The 16669-nt window shown below is 46.5% G+C and overlaps 1 protein-coding gene across 1 annotated transcript in view; it reads right to left on the reverse strand.

Moving 5' to 3' along the window:
* C1QTNF12 (C1q and TNF related 12) overlaps nucleotides 1–16669 on the reverse strand; it is a 30894-nt gene that overhangs the window by 13802 nt on the left and 423 nt on the right. The window contains exons 2-4 of the mRNA XM_087701983.1: nucleotides 5184–5300; nucleotides 3143–3254; nucleotides 2137–2318 (exon numbers count right to left, since the gene is read on the reverse strand). Coding sequence (XP_087558109.1) covers nucleotides 2137–2318; nucleotides 3143–3254; nucleotides 5184–5300 — 411 coding nt within the window. The remainder of the gene's footprint in view (nucleotides 1–2136; nucleotides 2319–3142; nucleotides 3255–5183; nucleotides 5301–16669) is intronic.

Genomic DNA, 16669 nt, shown 5'->3' on the forward strand with positions numbered 1-16669 from the left:
GGAGCCTCTCCGAAGATGGCACGAAGAGTGCTGGCTGGCAGGGCAGGCGTCTGAGAATCTGCCAAAGCTCAATTAGAAAAAGCACAGCCTGCCTCAATTCAGCCTTCGCCTGTGCACTGATGGCTATTAAGATGTCTTGTTACAGGCCAATTAGAGTGGCACCAACTCTTATCCTTGGAGGGAACTCTGACCCTGCCTGGACTCCAAGAGACACTTTTAATCTCCTCTCTCCCATACATTTCTTGGTTTGTTTGTTTTTTAAGACTAAGCTGCTACAAGCACAGGAGCTGTGGTTTCATAAGAACTCATACAAAGAGGGTGTGCGTGTGTGTGTGTGTGTGTGTGGAAATGTAACTCCAGCACAAAAAGAGAACCAACGTTGGAACAAGCCAACACATTCAATACGGCTCCATGACTTTCCAACTAATCCTAATCGGGGCCATCTCAACTGCTGATCGCCACATGGATATGCACACCGTGTAGAGGGTTTTTTTGCGTGTGGCAAGAGTATGACTATGTGTCAGAATGGTCAAGCGATTGGCGACTCCAAATGTGAACCAACAAATGCTCTGCCCTACACATGGGCAACAAAAATCAGAGCACCAAATACAAGTTGGGTGGATACGACCTCGTAGACTGTCACACTGTAACAGCATTGCCAAAAAGGCGTTAAGAGTTGTTAACCTAATTTTGCGAAGCTTCTTCTCCGGTAATATTGCACTGCTAGCTAGGCCATACAAAACCTTTGCCAGACCAATCCTCGAATACAGCTCGTCTGCCTGGAATCTGCACTGTATATCAGACATTAATATGATTGAGTGAGTCCAGAGGTATTTCACGAGAAGAGAACTCCACTCCTCTGCTCACAACAGAATCTCTTATGCCACCCGGCTTGAAATTTTGGGATTGGATAACCTAGAACTATGCCGCCTATGGTCTGACCTAAGCGTAGTACACAAAATTGTCTGCTACAACGTCCTATTGTCTGAGCAAGTTTGCTCAGAAGCTGAAATACACCAAGTGAATGAGAGGAAGAGTGGGAAGCAGAGGAGAGAAGAAGATAGGAAGAGAGGGATAGGAGAGTGGGTAAGGGGGGAAGATGAGGAGGATAAGGAGGAGTGGAATGAAGAGAGAGGAGACGGAGAAAGGAAGGAGAAGTAGAGTAGAAAAGCATGATGGCAGGAAGAAAGGAGGTAGGAGAGAGGCAGAAGAAAGAGGTGTATGGAGAGCAGAAGAGCTAATAATGGGTTTTTATCTTTCTGGGCGTTGATGGAAAGAGGAACTGATGTAATTACTACTTAATACAATAGGATATTGGCTATGTAATAGTATACATGTGATTATATGTTATGAAAATAGAAAATAAAAAAAGTATTTTGAAAAAAAAAAGAAGAAGAAAACATCCTACTGTCAATGACTACTTCAGCTTCAACCTCAATAACACACGGGCAAACAATAGATACAAATTCAAGGTAAACCGCTCCAAACTCGATTGTAGAAAATACAACTTCAGCAACAGAGTGGTCAACGCCTGGAATTCTCTACCTGACTCCGTTGTTACATCCTCAAACCCCCACAGCTTTAACCTTAAACTTACCGTGGACCTCACCCCATTCCTAAGAGGTCCGTAAAGCGGGCGTGCATAAGCGTAGCAGCGTGCCTACTGTCCCTGTCCTACCATCCGCATTTATTCGTACCTATTTCCTGTGTTCATGTCCATCTTCATACTTATACCTGCTATCTTGTACATGTTTGACAAACTAACTAACTAAAGAAATTAAAAAGTATATAAATAGTTGCCACTGGCTTTTCCTTCCCTCTCTCCCTCCCTCCTTCCCAGTGGTTAGAATGCAGCATTGCAGGCTAACTACCCACTGCCACATGTTCGATCCTGACTGGGTCAAGTTTGACTCAGCCTTCCATCCTTCCGAGGTGGGTAAAATGAGGAGCCAGATTGTTGCGGGCAAGAGGCTGACTCTGTAAACCGCTTAGAGAGGGCTTTAAAGCACTGTGAAGCGGTATATATATATATATAAGTGCTCTTATTATTGCTATTTGCATTGTAATCACACCTTGTGGTGTGTGTGTTTGTAAACATTCCCCAAACACCTAATAAGGGCTCCTGCCTGGCCTCACCATCTGGAAATTCTGGAGTTCCATCAAGGTTTTCTTGTCCACGATGATTTGCCCCTTGAGCTTGCAATGGAAGGCTTCCTCCACTCGCCGGTAGAAGGAGATCTCCTCCAGAGGCGGTAACATCACCGGCATCTCACTGGGATGGGCTGGGAGAACTGAAGATGCCCGCCTTTCAGTAGCTTCTGGGTGGAAGAAAGGATTGCAAATGCGATTACCCTATACCAGTGATGGCGAACCCTTTTCGCCTTGGATGCCATACTTGCGTGCCCACCCTCATAATTTAATGCCTGCGCATGCGTGCATGACCCCACCCTGCTGCCCCATGCTTGCGCACACAGTTTTCTAGAAGCCTGGGGAGGGCGATAAATGGCACAATACGCAAACCGGAAGTTCGAGAATGGACTTCTGGGTTGCCTGTTGGGCAGTTTTTCTCCCTCCGGATGTGAAGTTTCCAAAAGATGACCTAATTAATTTATGAGCCTCGAGACAAAGTTCAAAAGAAATCCATTCATTTATTAGGATCAACATTTTGATATGTTCTTCTGCGGAACCGAAACTGACGTCGGCTTAATTGCATTTGAATTTTATCCCTGTATCCCCTCCCTTCTGTCTGTGTCATAAATCACATCCACCAACAAGGTGCTACGGCAGGCTATGAACATGCGCATTTCACACGCCAGCTGTAGGAATATGAGACCTGACTCTGGCCAAAGGTATGCATGGAATTCCCCTCCCTTTTCTTATGTCAACGATAGTAGTCATGGAAACGGTTTACAAATTGACACCGGAGACTTCAGGAGGCTTCCTTGAAAAACGGCTGAAAAACAAGGCCAAAAATCAGCTGGCCTGCACGCACCTACACACTGGAGCTAACAGGGTAACGCCTTGCGTGCCCTCAGAAATGGCTCTGCATGCCACCTGTGGGACGTGTGCCATAGGTTTGCCATCACTGCCCTCTATCAATCTTTACTAGTAAAGTCAAAGAGCCGGAAATGAACTGCTTTACCTTTTAACATGTCTTTAAATTCCTGCATTAAGACTTCATGGGTAACTTCGGCTCCAGGAAGGCCAGGGAGCCCTGGAGGACCTGGGGGCCCCGGAGGTCCAGCGAGACCACGCTAGGGGGGAGAAAAAGTGGGAGAAACAGAAGATGTTCAGAAACTTTCTTACGCCGAAGGATCAGTTGCCGTTCCATTAGCCAAGTCCCAAATTCATGGTTTGATTTGGACCCGTTTGGAGAAATCAAGGGACGTTGTTCAGCTGGGCCAAAGACTTTGGAGATCACATCCCCAACTGCTTCTGAACAATTCTTCAGGAAATTGTTCAATTCTGCTTGATTCCTGCAGTCTTTCCCCAGGGCATACAGGATATCCAACTGGGGAAATGGCAACATGCCAGGGATTGTTTGGGCACAGACTTGGCCAAAAATCAATCCGTCAATCAATCAGTCAATCAGTCAGTTAGCCAGATCTATCATCTATCTATCTATCTATCTATCTATCTATCTATCTATCTATCTATCTATCTATCTATCTATCTATCTATCTATCTATCTATCTATCTATCTATCTATCTATCCTATTTATCTATCTATGTAATCTATCTATCTATCTATCTGTCATCTATCTATCTATCTATCTATCTATCCATCCATCCATCCATCCATCCATCCATCCATCATCTTATCTTATCTTATCTTATACCATATCTATCTTATCTATCTGTCTGTCTGTCTGTCTATCATCTATCATCTATCTATCTATTTATCATCTATCTTATCTCTCTATCTTATCTTATCTTATATCTATCTTCTATTTATCTTATCTATCTTATCTTATATTTATCTTATCTATCTATCTATCTATCTATCTATCTATCATCTACCTTATCTTATCTTATATCTCTTATCTATCTATCTATCTTATCTTTCTATCTTATCTATCTTATCTTATATTTATCTTATATCTATCTTATATTTATCTTATTCTATCTATCTATCTATCTATCTATCTATCTATCTATCATCTATCTATCATCTATCTATCTATCTATCTATCTATCTATCTATCTATCTATCTATCTATCTATCTATCTATCTATCATCTATCATCTATCTATCTATCCTGGGAAAGATGAGGACAATGGAGGGGGAAAAAAGAAAAGTGTAAACTTGAGCAGCTTTGTTAGATGTTCAGAAGAAAAATAACGGTGCATACAAAAAAAAAACCATCCCTTTTTCCATGAAAAAGCTTCCATTCTGAACATATTTTCCCTCGATCTGAGTAAAAATCAAATTGGATCCTTTGTGACCGCATCAATGCTATTTTTGTTGATATCATCTTTAGGATCCCCCACTCAGTGTAAAGTGTTTTTTTAAGGAAACCGACATGTATGTAATGGTGAGAATAACATCCCTTTTAGAGAATAATGTCCATTGGGGAGAAAATTGGTTTGCCTTAAGCAAAACCGCATCCCTCGAATTGTATACGTTATTGGGAAAGAAGCACCTCTGAATGTGGGGGATTTTCTCAAACAGAAATGGAAATGAGAGAGATTGAAGTCATGGCTGAGAAAAAGGAGAGAAAAGGCAGTGAGCAAAGGAACCAACAGCTGTTTGGAGAAAAAGGAGACTTCTCAGATCTGCCACAGACCAGATTCAAACTGGAGATGTCGCTTAGGAATCAGATCAGTGTCTCCTGAGTAATGACCGCAGGAGAGGCTGAAAAACCTTCCCTTGTGTGGGTCCGAAAGGGGCAATTCAAGAGCCCATTAAAAGCCTGGATGATTAGAAGGTGGTGGAGATAAAACAAATCAGCAAGGAAAATTCGGGAAGGAGCACAAGCGTGCAAGGCAGGGTCCTCTCTGGGCACAATGAGAATGTAACTGCTGAACAAAACTCCGCTCTGGTGACAGGAAGGGCATCGGGCCAGTAAACACTCTGCTAGCTCCATTCAAGGGTATTATGGGGTCATTTAAAAGAGGGGGGGGGAATCATCTTTGTCAGCATTATCGTTACCAGCTAGCAAAAGCTTCCAGAAATGACCTACTTTTTTATCTTTCCCTTTGCATTTCTTTTTGGAGTTGCTGCCTTCCACTGGACGGTGCACAAATGAAATCCATGTCTTGCGTGGATCGGTGATGCGCGGGTCTGGGGATCCTAGCATCTAAAGGAAGGAAGAGTAAAAAGGTGACACTGAGATCCTTCAGCCCAGGGATGCCTAGCAGGCAGGCTGGCAAAGAGATTTTTCATCCCCTTTCTTGCCTTATCACCCTTCCAGTTCCCAATTCTGGATCTGAAATCCAAGAAACAAAACTTCCACCGAAGGAGGAGGACAGTGGTGGGTTCCGGGTGGTACGGCAGTGCCGGTAGTAGTCAGGAGCAGCGGCCACCGTACCAGTACGGTGGTTCCTTTGGCCACCCACCCGCCCGCGTTCCACACCTGTTTTTTAAGCAACTGAGCCAATTGCGCACAACCTCCAACGAACAGCTGGGTGTCACAGGGACAGTGGAGTGGGCATGCATGCGCAGCGCACGTCAGGCGCATGGACAACGCACGGCCCGCATGTGCACAAACGGACCACGGGCAGTGTCCCAGTAGCAACGATAGGAGCAACCCACCACTGGAGGAGGGATCATGAAATTTATAGCCTGCAGATTCCCCCCCCCCGCATCCTTTAATAGCAATAGCAGTTAGACTTATATACCGCTTCATAGGGCTTTCAGCCCTCTCTAAGCGGTTTACAGAGTCAGCATATCGCCCCCACAGTCTGGGTCCTCATTTCACCCACCTCGGAAGGATGGAAGGCTGAGTCAACCTTGAGCTGGTGAGATTTGAACCGCCGAACTGCAGCTAACAGCCAGCTGAAGTGGCTGCAGTACTGCACTCTAACCACTGCGCCACCTCAGCTCTTAAAAAAAAAAAGATTTGCAACTCCGTGGGAATGAAAAAGGATCAAAGACGAAAGAGAAAAAGTTAAGATGGAAATCAGTTCATAGAAAGAAGAATGGGAGTTAAAAGCCAGCAACGACATAGAGAAGTGGCTGTATCCATTTAACAAATAGCAAATTGGACCAGTGCTCTTAAAAAATAAAATACAGCTAGGGAACACCAAGACTTGAGCACAATAGACAACTGGCCCACAGACCGGGAATAGAAAGGAGCAAACTGTATATGTGCTTCGTTAGGCCGTAATGCAATTCTGATTAAACCGTCAAAAGATACAGTGCATTGAAGAATCCAACCAATGAAAAGGTAAGATTCAACCATGAGACACTAAACATAGATGAAAAGGATGCTATCACCATCTTCATTTAACGACCCCCATAATCCCTTGCGGGGTGGAGTCTGGGCAACTGAATGGAGCTAGCAGAGTGTTTTCATGGCCAGATGCCCTTCCAGTCACCAGAGCAGAGTTTTTCTTTAGCAAATATATTCTCATTGCGCCCAGAGAGAGAAATATCTGCCTTTACCTAGGATCGAACTCACAGACTTCTGATTGGGGAGGTGAGAGCTCCAACATTAGGCCATCGCACCGCTCCATGAAAAGGATGCTACCTGCACAGCTAAATATATTAGCCGGCCACAGCCAAACATTTTTCTCAACGTCTACCATATTTGGCTTCCAATCAATTTGCTGGAGCTCTGAAAATGCACATAATGTCTCTTGCCTTTGCTAAGGTCTCTGGGTCTTTCATTGACCCTGCTAGACAGGATTCCCCAAGATCCAGGAAATTGCTACCCATCCATCTTAAAAGATCATTATCCAGGCCGGTCGGCTGGCTTTCTATCCAAGGGGAGGGAAAGATAACTCATCTCGTGAAGAACTCTGCCCACTGTGCCGCTGTAGTCCAACAATTGATTTATTGCTACTTCATTTACTAATGGGCAGGGTGGTGGGGGATGATGATGTCGTTTCAGCTAACCCCAGGCTAGGCCAGGGTCTGCTTTAAAGAAGGCTTCTGTTGTGGCTCGCCAGCGGCCAGTGAGAAAGTTGGGGAGGAACTTGGGCCAATCCTAGAGTCTGGGGAAGGCTCGGACGAGGGCTCTGGGTCGGAGGCAGAGAGGGGGCCAGAGCTGTATGCCAGTTATTGGCTGCCTTCAGAGTCAGACATCCGTGAAGCAGACGAACAGCTGGAGCCTGTTCCCAGTGTGTGCATGCGCAGAGTGCCCAGTCGAAGGGAAGAGCTAAAGAACAGGGGGCGACTTAGGAGGAAGGCCACAGGTGGACGATGAATGGCCCCTCCCAGAGGAAATAAGAGAGGAGCGAAAGGGGAGTGGAGTTTGCAGGAGACAATTAGTTTGCTTAATTGGTTCGTGACCCTCCGAGACTCCTTGCCAAGTTTTGCAGATATCAGCCTGGCAGCTCTCCAAATATCTCACCAAGGCTGAAGGTTGACTCAGCCTTCCATCCTTCTTAGGTGGTTAAAATGAGGACCCAAATTGTTGGGGGCAAGAAGCTGACTCTGTGAACCACTTAGAGAGGGCTGTGAAGCATTGTGAATCGGTATTTAAGTCTAAGTGCTATTGCTACTCCTTCCTTCCTTCCTTCCTTCCTTTCCTCCTTCCCTCCCTCCTTCCTCATTCTCTTTCCTGGTGGCCCAGTGCGTATTGCAGGCTGACTCTGCCCACAGCCAAAAGTTCGATCCTGACGAGGTGGGTAAAACAAGGACCCAGATTGTTGAGGGCAAGAGATGCTGACTCTGTAAACTGCTTAGAGAGGGCTGTAAAGCACAGTGAAGCGGTATATAAGTCTAAGGGCTACTGCTGTTACTATCTTGGGTGCAAATGTCATCTTAAAACCTACATTTGATTAGCCAGGAAGTTTCGTGTCCACTACAAGACATGGGGGGGGGGAATCCCTGTTCCTTCTTCGCCTTTTCAGGATAGTTCCTGCCAACTTTCTCAGTTGAGAAATTGCTAATCATACAGTCCAGGTAACTCCTGGATTCTAAGAGTCCCATGAGGGCGAACCTATGGGTTGTCCATGGGAGGCAGGGAGAGAATGCAGGGGAACAGCGTCCCCGTCCTCCCCACAGTTTGTTTTTGGTCAGAGGGGGCTGTAGAGAGGCCTACTAGCGGTGTGGGGGGTTGCACGCACATGCGCAGTGGGAGGGGGAGTATGGGGGGGTCACATGTGCATGCACAGGGGAGTCGGTTACGCGGCGTGGTGGTGTAGTGCACTCATTGCATTTCAGCCCGCGACGACCAAAATCTTAGCCATCACTCTGATAGCCCTTTCGGACACCTTCCCCCCCTCCCCATTTATAAACGAAAAGGCCACCGGGGGGGGGGAGGAATTGTAAGAGATCCCCAGAAGTTCCTCTGCCTCCGTTGCCCCAGGCAGATGTCGTCGGAACCACAGCTGTCTGCACGGTGAGCCAAGAGGGGGAACCCGAGTCACTCCTAGCGGAGGGCTAAGCGCATTCCACGGTAATTGAATAATTAGTGTCAATGTTTAGCTCCGTCAGGCACGCCCTGCAGCCAGGCAGATTTCGCTGGCAACGGTTCAAGTCTCTACCGTTTTTTTCCCCGGGACCCCAAATTGCTATCCGTGAAATGAGAATTTCACGAGCAGTTCTCGAGCGTCATTTTTCGGGTTCACCCACAATATGCAAATAGCTAACTCCAGGGTGCCCCCTTGAATAAGACCTACTCCAGTTTCCCTTGTCGAGGGAGGGAGGGAGGGAGGGAGGGAGGGAGGGAGGGAGGGAGGAGAGAGAGAGAGAGAGAGAGAGAGAGAGAGAGAGAGAGAGAGAGAGAGAGAGAGAGAGAGAGAGAGAGAGAGAGAGAGAGAGAGATTACAAAGTTGCCTTCCCAGAAAACTTTCAGAGACTGGAACATAAATGTCAAAAGGGCATTGAAAAGTTAAAACAGTGACGGTGAGTGAAGAGATGGCTTAATACAAGGGCCAATTTCCACCCACATAGTCCATCCCGATCTTTTGGCTCCCTTTTGCCATTATTTTTCTCCAGCAAAGCTTCCTGGAATCACGCCGAAAGGTTTGGGGCCCATTCCCCCACCAAGATGTTAGTAGCAGCTAAAGTAAGGCAGAAGCGGTGGGCTTCAAAGATTTTAGCAAAGGTTTCGCTCCCTGGTTGCTGGGTGGGCCTGGGCATGATGGATGTGGCCAACTCGGCCTCCTGCACCACAGCGGGAGAGGCGTTTCTGCAAGTTGTTCTTGTGGCAAGTTGTTCCACTGGTTAATTGTTCTCATTGCCAGGAAATAGAACTAAGGAGGAATTTCTCTCCTTGATTAGTTTCCACCCGTTGCTCCTTGTCCTACCCTCAGGTGCTTTGGAGAATAGCTTGACTCCCTCTTCTTTGGGGCAGCCCCTGAGATATTGGAAGACTGCTGTCATGTCTCCCCTAGTCCTTCTTTTCCTTAAACTAGCCATACCCAGTTCCAGCAACAAAATTTCAGACAAAAGGAGGAATTGGAAGAAGGAAAATGTGGCAGGCAGCTCCCTCAACTCTATTTCTTTCTTCATAAAATTGTTGGAAGAACCCAACAGACAACTTTCCCCTTAAAATGAGGAGGGGGTTACAGCCTGGGAAAACAAGCAAAAAGGAGCAAATCAGCCGCTCTTCTGCTTAAAGAAAGCTGGGCTCCTGTGCCCCATCCACCCCCGAATTGTATCTGCCTGCCATAGGCTGGCAGTGCCCTTGGGAACTCTGGACGGCTGGCAACTGCCTGGCCCTCTTGGTGTCCCTAGCTTCCTTTGCTTGCAGCCAGCCTGTTGCCCAAAAGCCCCAACAGCGACATGATTGATGGTTAAAATAATCGCTCTGCCCTTGTGGTCGTATTATTTAATCCTCTTGGCCTGGCATGAACAATCCGGGGGATAAATGTGCCAGACTCTCTTTATCTTGGCAATCGTTGGCTTCAGCAGCCAGAACAAGAGAGGGAGAGAGAGACCAGAGAGAGAGAGAGACAGACAGACGGAGATGAGAGAGAGAGAGACAGAGAGAAAGACACAGACACACACACACACAGATGAGAGAGAAACAGACAGACACACACACAGAGAGACAGACAGACAGACGGAGATGAGAGAGAGAGACAGAGAGAGACAGAGAGAGATCAGAGAGACATACAGAGAGAGAGAGACAGACAGACAGACGGAGATGAGAGAGAGACAGAGAGAGATGAGAGAGACAGAGACACACACACACAGAGAAAGACAAACACAGACAGAGAGATAAGAGAGAGAGACAGAGAGAGATGAGAAAGTCAGAGAGAGAGACAGAGATGAGAGAGAGACAGAGAGATACGAGAAAGACAGAGAGACACAGAGAGGGTGACAGAGAGATGAGACAGAGAGACACACACAGAGAGAGACAGAGAGCGATATGAGAAAGACAGAGAGACAGAGACAGAGAGACACACACACACAGACACACACACACACACAGACAGAGAGATATGAGAAAGTCAGAGAGAGACAGAGAGAGATGAGAGAGAGAGGGAGAAAGAGAGAGATGAGAAAGAGAGAGAGAGAGATGAGAAAGAGAGAGAGAGAGAGATGGAGAGAGAGAAACACACACACACACACACACACACAAACACACACAGAAATATGAGAGAGGCAGAGAGAGACACACACGCAGAGTGAGACACAGAGAGAAACAGAGAGAGAGATACAGAGAGATGAGAAACAGAGAGAGATGACAGACACTGAGGAGAGGAAGAGAGAGGGGGGAGGAAGAGAGAGACAGAGACACAGAGAGAGACAGAGAGAGAGAGAGACGAGAAACACAGAGAGATGACAAACAGAGAGTCAGAGAGAAGAGGAAGAGAGAGGGAGAAGGGAAAAAATCCCACTCTAAGTCAATTTAGATAAGCCCAAGAGGGAGGCTCTTTTAGCCAATCGTTATAGTCTGCCAGTGTGTTTTTCTTCTTTGGATTGAGGGGTAGGGAAGAAAACTTTTATTTTTAATACTCGTGCCTCTTAATAACTCGTCTCCACTTAGACTAGCCTCCCAAGAACTATTCTTCCTGGACTCCAATCCCATCATCATCCTTCAATGTTGACATGCTGGCTAAAGCTTGTGGAGGCTGGAATTCACCCTCATGTGGAAGGCCACAAGCCAAAACCTTGCTTTCTCCTTGCAACGGAGGATACCATACCCAAGTGCAAAATAAATAAAATTAGGCCCTTTTTGTATCGCTAAGCTTCCTTCTCCGGTCATTATCTCACAGCGTCTTTTAAGCTGCTTCCTGACAAGCAACCTCTTAGGCAAAATTCGGCCTCTGATCTAGGAAAAAGCACGCTGTTGTCGTAAAACTACACTCTTCCCAATCAGTTGACCCACAACTCTTAAGTACAGTAGACACAATTGCCTTTCATGGCTGTCTAAAGGGGAAACCGTCCCGCCTTTCCCTCCGGGAGGTTAATTACTTCCCAATCCTACCCCAGTTAGTTAATTAACCAACCGGGGGATAATTACCCAGTTCTGTGCACAGACAACCACAGCTTAGCAATAAATGGCATTTTTAAGTATTTTGAAACTGCTTGTCAGGACAAAGCACCTATTAGGGGGGGGGGGTTGAAAGACTGCTGCTATTGTGATCGCACCCCTTGGAGCTGGGAGGTATTATCCGTTTCGGTTCCATGCCGGCCAAGAGACACAGCACCTGCGAGTTGCGTGGGGACACCACATCCTTTGCAATTTGGCAATCGTCGAGTTGCCGTTCAGTGAAACGGAGGCGGCGATTCGAACGGGGGACGGGAAACTTTCCTTATCATTCTGGTTCTCTGGCAGGATGGAGCATCCGGTGGGCAGAGCTTCTCCCCACATCTCCAGTTAAGAAATTCAGGTTGCAAACTCCCCATAAAACCATACAGGTGTGTGTGTGATCTTTTGTGGGCTGGGAATCTGGAACTGGGTGTGTGGGTTTTTTTTTAGCAATAGCACTTAGACGTACATACTGTTTTACGGTGCTTCACAGCCCTCTCTAAGCAGTTTACAGAGTCAGCCTTTTGCCCCCAACAATCTGGGTCCTCATTTGACCCACCTCGGAAGGACGGAAGGCTGAGTCGACCTTGAGCCAGTCGGTCAGGATTGAACTGCTGCCAGTGGGTAAAGTTAGCCTGCAATACTGCATTCTAACCACTAGGGAGGGAGGGAGGAAGATAGCAATTGCACTTGGACTTATATACTGATTCACAGTGCTTTTACAGCCCTCTCTAAGCAGTTTACAGAGTCAGCCTTTTGCCCCCCCCCCCCAACAATCTGGGTCCTCATTTGACCCACCCCGGAAGGACGGAAGGCTGAGTCGACTTTGAGCCTGGTGAGATTCGAACTGCCGAACTTCAGCTAGCAGTCAGCTGAAGTAGCCTGCAGTAGTGCACTCTAACCACTGTGTCACCTTGGTTCTTTTTCGTTTTTGAGTTGGCTTTCCCCCCCCCCCACGTCATAACCAGGATAGATTAAGATCACAAGTGCAAGTCACAAGTGAGCTACAGGTTGTTGTGGCCTGTCAGCCAGCAGCCCCTCCGACAGCCGACTCAGAGGAGGAGGCGTGGGAGTCAGGGCCAGCATCAAGGCAACCTGAGAGCTCCGAGGGAGAAGAGGGGAATGGAGCTGTCAGACAGAAGCGGAGCCTGGGCTGTCCGTCAGCACTCAGATGGAGAATCCACAGCCCCCAGGTCTGGAGGTGGCTGATGAGGAAGAGGAGGAACAGCTGGGTCCAGTGCCTGACGTGTGAATGCGAGAAGACAGAGGAGAGGAGAGCAGTGGAAATCAATGGGCCGGTCCTTGGGACGGAAGAAGCCTCACCCTAGCTCTGGGATAAAAGGCAAGGAGTGGAGATGAATAGATGTGGCAGACAAGTATTGATCCTCCTGCCGGTCAGCCCTGTGTGTGTGTGAGAGTGTCAGGGTTCCAAATAGCATCCAAAAGTAAATCAGAGTCCGAGGCAAAAGATTCCTCAAAGTCCCAATTTATGAAGAGAGCCATCTTGGCACATCTGGGAAAACCCGAAATCTGAAAGCTTCCCGGTTTTCCCCACCTAGTTGAAAGTTCAAGATCTTGCCCTCCACACCCACCAGTCCATCCCATGGTCCAATCTCCCACTGCCATGCTGGCAGCTTCCACCCATCCAGTTCCGGTCAGGTGCAGAGGTGCTGAGACAAAGGATGACCTTGGCTTTCTAGAAAGAATGTTGTTATGGCTACATATCATCTAACTCCATTTTTCTCTGGGGCTGCTGGCGCGTCTAATAAAGGGAACACTTAATTACAGAGGGTTTGTTGTGTTTGGGAGCCCGGTTCAAAACACAGGTGCTCCTTGTCTCAGCAATCATTTTGGCCATTCAAAATAACAACGGCGCAGGGAAAAAGTGACTTCTAACCATTTTTCACACTTACGGCCATTGCAGCCTCCCCGGGGTCAGGTGATCAAAATGTGGACGCTCGACAACCGGCTGATGACAATTGCAGCATCCCAGCCAGGGTTGCGTGATCCCCACTTCCAACAAGCAAAGTTGAAGGGGAAGCTTAAGCATCCGTGTTACTCACTGTTAGTGTCAGTACCACTTCTGAAAGTCAGGCTCAAAATCAATGAAAGACTTCTTTGGTGTATACTGTATATGAATGTGGATGGGGTTTGCAATGGGTTCTTCCAGACGGATAAATGGAGCACCCGCATGGGATGATAATTTTTTTTTTAAAAAGCCTCAATGATTTATGCAAATCGTCCAGAAATCCATTTGCCCTTTATGGTCTTAACTGCAGGATTAGCGTTTGCAATTGAAGGCCAGTTCATCATTTGCAATGGCAACCAAAGTCTAGACTCTAGAGATCCCGAACGAGGTGGGATAAACTTTCCCTCCTTGTTAGATCCTCATATATGTATGTATGTATGTATGTATGTATGTATGTATGTATGTATGTATGTATGTTGTATTTGTGTTGATAAATAAATAAAGGGATAAATAAAATTATGATAAATAAAAAATAATAATAATATTGGGTTTCTGTCTGGATGGTCTCTTGTGATGAGCCGATGGACAGAGTATGGAAGTAGTGAACTTCCTCCCATATTTGGGCATACCGGGGGCTGTAACACACTCTCTCTCTCTCTCTGTCTGTCTCTCTCTGTCTCCCTCTCTCTGTCTCTCTCTGTCTCTCTCTGTCTCTCTCTCTCTCTCTCTCTCTCTCTCTCTCTCTCTCTCTCTCTCTATCTCGCCATGACGTAAAAAAAGATGTGGAGACTCTAGAAAGAGTGCAGAGAAGAGCAACAAGGATGATTAGGGGACTGGAGGCTAAAATATATGAAGAACGGTTGCAGGAACTGGGTATGTCCAGTTTGATGAAAAGAAGGACTAGGGGAGACATGATAGCAGTCTTCCCATATCTCAGGGGCTGCTCCAAAAAAGAGAGAGTCAAGCTATTCTCCAAGGCACCTAAGGGCCGGACAAGAAGCAACAGGTGGAAACGAATCAAGGAGAGAAGCAACTTAGAACTAAGGAGAAATTTCCCAACAGTGAGAACAATTAATCAGTGGAACAGAATTTGCCTCCAGAAGTTGTGAATGCCCCAACACTGGAAGTTTTTAAGCAGACATTGGATATCCATTTCTCTGAAGTGGTGTAGGGTTTGCTGCCTGAGCAGGGGGTTGGACTAGAAGACCCCCAAGGTCTCTTCCAACTCTGTTATTCTATTCTATTCTATTCTACACTGCTCTACTCTACTCTATTCCTCATTCTGTTCTGTTCTACTCTATTCTATTCAACGGGGGGGGGTATCCTCTCGAATCTTACCGCCTGCTCCCAAGGAGGACGGTTTTCTCCTCACCGCTTGACGTTCAGAGGTAGACTGCCTTTGACCATGGATGCCCGTTGCATTTAGCAACCCCTCACCAGACAGATCCAATTCTAAGGCCCTATTTAAACTTTGTCTACCTTTAATGTAAAGTTCGTTCTTAGTTAAACCCATAAGTCGCCTTGGAAAGTTGGAATAAAGGAACGGAAATAAAATAATAGGAGTCTTCCTTTGAGGGCCTCCAGCTGCTCCGTGAAAACTTTCCTTTTTAGGAAGGATTGGAACTTTCAGAGGCACGGTTGAATCCCGCGAGTTCTTTTTGATTGATTGATTTTTCTCCCCCTCCTGCTTCCATCTCTCCCTCCGCTTCATGATGGACTTATCCATGGTTCCTTTTCTGCAATTATTAAGGGGATAATTTCCCTGCTGGATAAGCACATTGGGGAAGACTCTCTTCCCAGCCAGGTTTAGACGTTGAAATGCTGGCTAATGATTTCTCTAGGCTTGACTGCTGCTAGTTTGTCTTAGCTTCCTTTCGCTGTGGCTTCCATAGAGTTGTGGGGAAACGGATGACTGGGCTAGGCAAAAGCAAGTTGCAAGTCAAGGAAACGAGGGGGGGGGGGAAAGGAAAAATAGTTCACGTAAAACTGAAGGGAGCCCCTAGACATTGGATGCAAAGAAGCACTGCTGTCTGCTCTGGGTGTTGTTGTTGTTGTTGTTGTTGTTTGGCCAGCTTAGCTTTTAGGAGGGGCTGCCAGAAAGAGGTGGCAAAATTACTTCTGCCTTTTGCGCTCTTACACAAACCTTGAGGGCTTGTAATGTTATAAGTCTCCCTCCCACCCCTACACCTCTCCCATCCTGAGTTAATCCCACTTCTTCTAAACCTCCATCCCTTCCATCCTCAACCTGCGTTTTTCTTCCAAACCTCCATCCCTTCCATTCTCAACCTGCCTTTTCAGATGGTTTGGATTCCCTCTCCCCATCAAACCCAAGAAGTATGGAGTTTGTAGTCCAGAGGACTGGCACTGCAGCCTGGTCTATGTGGGCTGGGACCAGTGGAATTCCCCCTTACCCAGAGAGTTGCCCCCGTGGATGTGCCAATAGTATAGGGACAGAGATAGGGATAGGGATAGGGATAAGGATAGAATAGGGATGAAGATAGACTAGAATAGAATGTAGTATAGACAGAATAGAATAGAATAGAGGGCAGAAGAGAAGAGAGAATAAAATAAACAATAGAAGAGAGAAGAGAAAATAGAAGGGAAAATAGAATAGAGAAGAGATGAGAAGAGAATAAAATAGAAAATAGAAGAGAGAATAAAATAGAAAATAGAAGAGAAAATAGAAGAGAGAATAAAAGAAAATGGAGAATAGGATACGAATAGGATAAGGGTAGAATTAGAATGGAGTGGAGTGGAATAGAATAGAATAGAATAGTATAGCTTTATTGGCCATCTTCCCCAACAACGTTGGCAAAAGGAGAGAGTCATAGACATTATAATTTCCCCTCTCCCTCCGCCTCCTTTAGTTTCTGGATCATGACGAGATCTCTCCAAAAGTTATGACAAGATTGTTTGGATTGATCAGAGCCATTTCCCTTGTCCCCCATTTCCAACCCGACAGATTATCATTGGGGGGGGGAGCCTACAAGCAAGGTATGATGGGAGGTCCTGCCAATGTCAGATAACCCACCTTTGATAACAGAAGCTCCCTTTCCCAGCCTCTGAGCTAACCGTTCACCCTACAATCCTAGCTGAAACCAGAGGA

The sequence above is a fragment of the Thamnophis sirtalis genome, unplaced genomic scaffold (assembly GCF_051295495.1).
Source record: "Thamnophis sirtalis isolate CommonGarterSnake01/CBP01778 unplaced genomic scaffold, rThaSir2_p1.2 scaffold_15, whole genome shotgun sequence".
NCBI classification, from domain to species: domain Eukaryota; kingdom Metazoa; phylum Chordata; class Lepidosauria; order Squamata; family Natricidae; genus Thamnophis; species Thamnophis sirtalis.